Source organism: Trichosurus vulpecula, chromosome 4 (genome assembly GCF_011100635.1).
Source record: "Trichosurus vulpecula isolate mTriVul1 chromosome 4, mTriVul1.pri, whole genome shotgun sequence".
NCBI lineage: Eukaryota > Metazoa > Chordata > Mammalia > Diprotodontia > Phalangeridae > Trichosurus > Trichosurus vulpecula.
The window spans coordinates 421115574-421120950 of record NC_050576.1 but is presented as its reverse complement, the minus strand read 5'-3'; the positions used below and the strand labels follow the sequence as shown (position 1 = coordinate 421120950).

Genomic DNA, 5377 nt, shown 5'->3' with positions numbered 1-5377 from the left:
CGATTAAAGATCTTTCCTGGCCATTCAATAGGCCTCAGGGGGAGCCAGTTAAGGGAAACTTGATTAGGGGAGGCTTGATTGTAGCCAGGCCCACACCCTTTCACTAACTAGGTGAGACCCCAGGCCCATACCCTTTTGCTAATTTTATCATGAGAGGCATGAAGCCCTCAGGCCTTAAAAAGAGTATATATACTCAGAAGGTAGCCATAGAACTCAGAATCTGCGGAGAATTCAGAAGTCAGAAGTCAGAATTCAGAATCCAGCCCAAGGAGGAGAAGTAAGAACTCTGAGATGACAGAGCTACAGAAAGAATGCAGAGCAGAGAGTGGAGTGGAAACCAAGGAGCTTCTGATACCAGAGAACTGAGCAGGGAGAGAATGCAGGCAAGCAGACAGTTAGGATTCAGGAGTATTTATGGGGAGGCCTCAGCAGGGGAGAAGGTTACAGGATGCCTTGGTTCCTTGCTATAATACTGTGTTATAATTTCCTTGTTGCTACATTGAGGTGGGCTTACTGGTTTTGGAATATAATTGCTGCTATATCGAATTGGAGTTATTGGTCTTGGGATTTGATCCTCTGGTGTCTAAATAAATATTATACTTCCTCTGCCTTCTACAGAGAGTTTTTCATACTTTGTGATTCCAAACCATACAGGCATGTTCACGGTCATGAATCTTGCCTTACTGATACAGAGGAGAGGAAACAGAGGCAGTGAAGACACAGCTTTCTTAAGGAATTAGATTATGAAAAGGAATAATGATATATTAGAGATTGCTTTAAGGCATAGAAGAGCTAATGATTTTTTTTTAACGATGAACTGACCTTGGCAAGTGGAACATCCCCACTGGGCTACTCCCTCATCTCCCAGTCAAGGGTTTAGTCCCTAAGGAGACAGCCCCAACCAGAAGTTCTATGTTACCTTGTGGAGTTGTACTAATGAAAATATTGCTCATGAATTCCCCCTACATGACCCACTTGAGAGTCATTCAGTATAGTGGGTGGAGTCAAGATGACTGAGGGAAGGCAAGGACTCACATGAGCTTACCCCAAAACCCCTTCAAAAATGATGGATTGGCATTAAATGGCATTAAATAATGCTCTAAAACAAGTTCCAGAGTGGCAGAACCCACAAAAGGATGCGATGAAACAATTTTCCAACCCAAGACAACTTGGAAACTCAGCAGGAAATGTGTATTGTACCGGGGTAAGAGTGGAGTGCAGTCCAATAAAGTCCCTGCCATTTCAGACTAGGCCCTAGCCAACTCAGTTCAGGCTTTGGGAGTGACTGAATCAGCAAGAGCAGTTGCTATTTCTGGAGCTCTCAGCCCACAGATGGTAAGGAGGTCAACCAACCAGTCAGAAGGAGATTACAGGGGTATCTTCGCTGGCACTGAGGGCAGGACTCTGTTACTTTGCCCATGCTCAGATTGGGGTCACAATCCTGATTTGCAGCCCCAGGGCAAGAAGGAGCACCAGTATAGGGCTTCTTAAACTTTTTTCCACTTGGGCCCCCTTTTCATCTGAGAAATTTTTATGCAACCCCAGTATATAGGTATATAAAATAGGCTTGGTTTATATTTTGGTGCATGTGTGTGTGTGTGTATGTATATGTGTGTATATGTAACACACATATACACACATATACATATATGTGTGCACATATATATACATATGAATTTTAAAATGTATTAATGATGAAAACAAATTTGCATATTAATGAGATGGATGTGCTTGTTTATTTTTACATAAAGAGTTAAATCTTGCCAGAATATTTGATACTGCAGGACATAGATCACCTTCAAGGTTTTCAGAGTTGATCAATATTTTGATTTTATAATCATCAATGATGATTATGCCATTTCACATAAATGCATAAGACAAAATGGCAGAAAGTATGTTTAGGGCCATTTCAGAAATTGTTGGAAATTCTGTCCTAATCCCAAGCCAAAATTCACTTAGCAATTTTTTAGGAAACTCAAGTTTTAAACCTGTGTTGCTTGATAACTCAGCAAATTCTTCTTGAACTTTTAATGGCAGATGACTGACATTTTTTATTTCAATTGAGTATGGTTTTTGAACCCAGCTTAGTTTTTTAGAATCAAAATTGGAAGGGAAGTATTTCTGAAACTATGTCTCCAGGCACTTCAGATGATCAATTATAAATCTTACAATTAAGTCTTTGGGGATGTTATTTTTAATTATAAAATCATCTGTAGCTGTAAACATTTCTAAGGAACCATTTTCTGCCCCATTCTTCCATATGATAACTTTTTTAGTAAAACTTTCAATTTTATCTTTTAACATAAATATGTCAGTTTTTCCTCAAAGTGACATGTCATGTCTTTGAGTTTTTCAAAACTATCTGGCAAATAACACAGTTTTGAAAGCCATAAATCATTGTGAAAAAAAATTAATTGGATTTCTGCTCAGTCAAAAATATAACAACTTCATGCTTCAATTTCAATAATCTGTTTAAACTTCACCCTCTTGAGAGCCACCCACCTCTCCATGTAGTAATAAGCTTTTATAATTGGAGTCTGTATCTTTCCAAAGGCTTGAAAACAAATGACTGTTAAAGGCATGGCTTTAAATGAAGTTAATCATTTTGATAGTATTGAGAAGTACAACATCTAACTCTAGTTATATTTTTTTGACTACAAGTGCCTCCTGATGGACCATGCAGTGAGTAAAAGGGATATGATCATTGCCACCAACTTTAACTTTTTTTTATAGATCCAACATTCTTGCCCATCATTGCTCTGGCACCATCTGTACAGACTCCAATGCAATTTTTCCACTGTAAACCTTCATTTGTGAAAAATCCACTGACTGTAAGATATATATCTTCCCCTCTGGTGTGCTCTTCCAAAGAGTGGCAATACAATAATTCTTCATGTATGCTTCCTTCATAAATATATCTTACATAAAGTAACAACTGTGCTATGTTAGAAACATCAGTTGTTTCACTTAACTGAATTGCAAACTTTGGGCTGCCTTTAACCTGATAATAAGCTGCTAGAATTGGTCATTACTAATTTCAGAAATTCTTTTGAAAACAACATCATTCAATAAAGGAATTTTATGAATTTCATCCCTATACTTTTTCCCACAAACTATTTCTGACATCAGCAGGTAACACGAGATCTTCTCCAATCATGTAGGTCTTTTTGGTTTTTGTAATTAAACAAGAAATTTCATAAGATACAAGTAATTATTTTTCATTGACATTGTTTTGCCTTATTTGAAGACTTTAAAAGTCATTCAAAATACTTCTCTGGTTTATTACTGTGTGGTGCATGCTTAGCATTAAGATGTTATTTTAGCTTGACTCTCCACAGTCAAAATTTCATTACAAATTAAGCAAAGAGGTTTTTCCACACAATCATTCTTATTAGAAGTAAATCTATATTGCAAAAATGATTTTACATATTTTCTTATCAATTTAGGTGTACTACAACCTGGTGGTAAAGACTCTACCACATTGTCATCAGTATTTTTAATTTCTCTATCTAAATTTAGCCACTTATCCATCACCAATAAATATTTTTGTCCTAAAATATAAATAAATATTGACAAACAATTTCTCAAATAAATACATTTGTTTGTGCTTAATTTAAAAAATTGACGTCCACACTTGCATACATATCTGGTGGTGATGGTGGAGAAATATTATTAAGGGGCTTTTGTCTTTACGTGCTGCAATTAAACACTTATATTTCTATAAAAGTAGGAGACAACTTTCGCTGCCAGATCGTCGCCATCCTGGGTAGCATGCACGCTCCCGGGAAGGGCCTGTCCCAGTCTGCTCTGCCGTACCGCCGCAGCGTGCCCACGTGGCTGAAGCTCACCTCGGACGACGTGAAGGAGCAGATCTACAAGCTGGCCAAGAAGGGCCTGACGCCGTCCCAGATCGGTGTGATCCTGGGGGATTCTCATGGCGTGGCGCAAGTATGCTTTGTAACTGGCAATAAAATTTTGAGAATTCTAAAGTCCAAGGGGCTTGCCCCTGATCTTCCTGAAGATCTTTATCACTTGATCAAGAAAGTTGTTGCTGTTCGAAAGCATCTTGAGAGAAACAGAAAAGATAAGGATTCTAAATTCCGTCTGATTCTGAACGAGAGCCGAATTCATCGGCTGGCTCGGTACTACAGGACCAAGAGAGTGCTCCCACCCAATTGGAAATATGAATCATCCACAGCCTCTGCTCTGGTTGCATAAGTTTTGGTTTGTGTACCAAAAATAATAAAGTTTGTGTACCAAAATAATAAAGTCACGTCTAACTGAAAAAAAAAGTAGGAGATAACAGCAATTTTAAAAATCAAACATTCTGACACAATACAAAGCAAAAACACATTTGATACTTACATGCTGAGGAATGGCGGTAGAAAAATATTATAAAGTCTTTATTTTCCATAATTAAACTATTATGTTTCTGTCAGAACAGAAAACTTTGTATGTACAGTAAAAGCACTGCAATTTGAAACGTACAATAGTCTCAGATTTGAGCCTAGGTGTTTCTGGCAGCATTGTTGTTGTTGCATGGCATGACAGCATGCACAATGCAAAGTGCACATGTTGTGTGTTCAGAACCAAGGCTACAGTGAAGTCATGTGATGCAACATGGACAAGCACTGCTAGAAATACCTCAGATTCATTATGTGTTTGATTTTGAATTAATTTTTGGTTACTGTGTGTTCAGAAACATTTTACTGTTGCCAAATTTTTGTGACCCCCATATTCAGTTACACAATCCCATATGGGGTCACAATCTACAGTTTAAAAAGCACTGTCCTAGCACACCAGAGTTTGAGGCTACCGGGGAACAGGGAACCTTATCACAGTTGCAGAAAAGAGTGCTTGTGATCATTCACAGACCAGAACACTTGCCAGAAGAGTAGTAAACACATGTCTCCTTAGGTCATACCACCTTGGAAGAACTGAAAACTTACAGGTCCCTAGAAGTATCTCTGAAAACAGCTGCACAAAACCCCTGAAGCTTGGGACAGTATGCCCTCCACCCTAGAAACAGAGCCCTAAAAAGTCACAAAATAGGCTGGGAAAATGAGCAAACAACAGAAAAATTCTGAACATATTAAATTACTAGGGTGACAAGAAAGATCGAAAAACATACTCAGAAGAAGACAGCAAAGCCAAATCTCCTACATCCAAAGCCTCCAAGAAAAATAAGAATTGGTATCAGGCCATGGAAAAGATCAGAAAGGATTTTGAAAATCAAGTAAGAGAAATAGAGGAAAAAATGAGAAGAGAAATGAGAAAATAATGAAAAATAAGTTCATAGCTTGGTAAAGGAGGCACAAAAAATATACAAAAATTCACTGAAGAAAACTCATTAAAAAGCAGAATTGGCCAAATGGAA

General features: G+C 37.9%; 1 protein-coding gene across 1 annotated transcript; it reads left to right on the top strand.

Annotated features, from left to right (window-relative positions):
• Window positions 1–3744: 3744 nt before the first annotated feature.
• Window positions 3745–4228, top strand: LOC118847925 (40S ribosomal protein S13-like). The gene has a single exon (XM_036756623.1). The coding sequence runs from the start codon at window positions 3772–3774 to the stop codon at window positions 4216–4218; it is 447 nt and encodes a 148-aa protein (XP_036612518.1). The 5' UTR covers window positions 3745–3771; the 3' UTR covers window positions 4219–4228.
• The last annotated feature ends 1149 nt before the right edge of the window (window positions 4229–5377 follow it).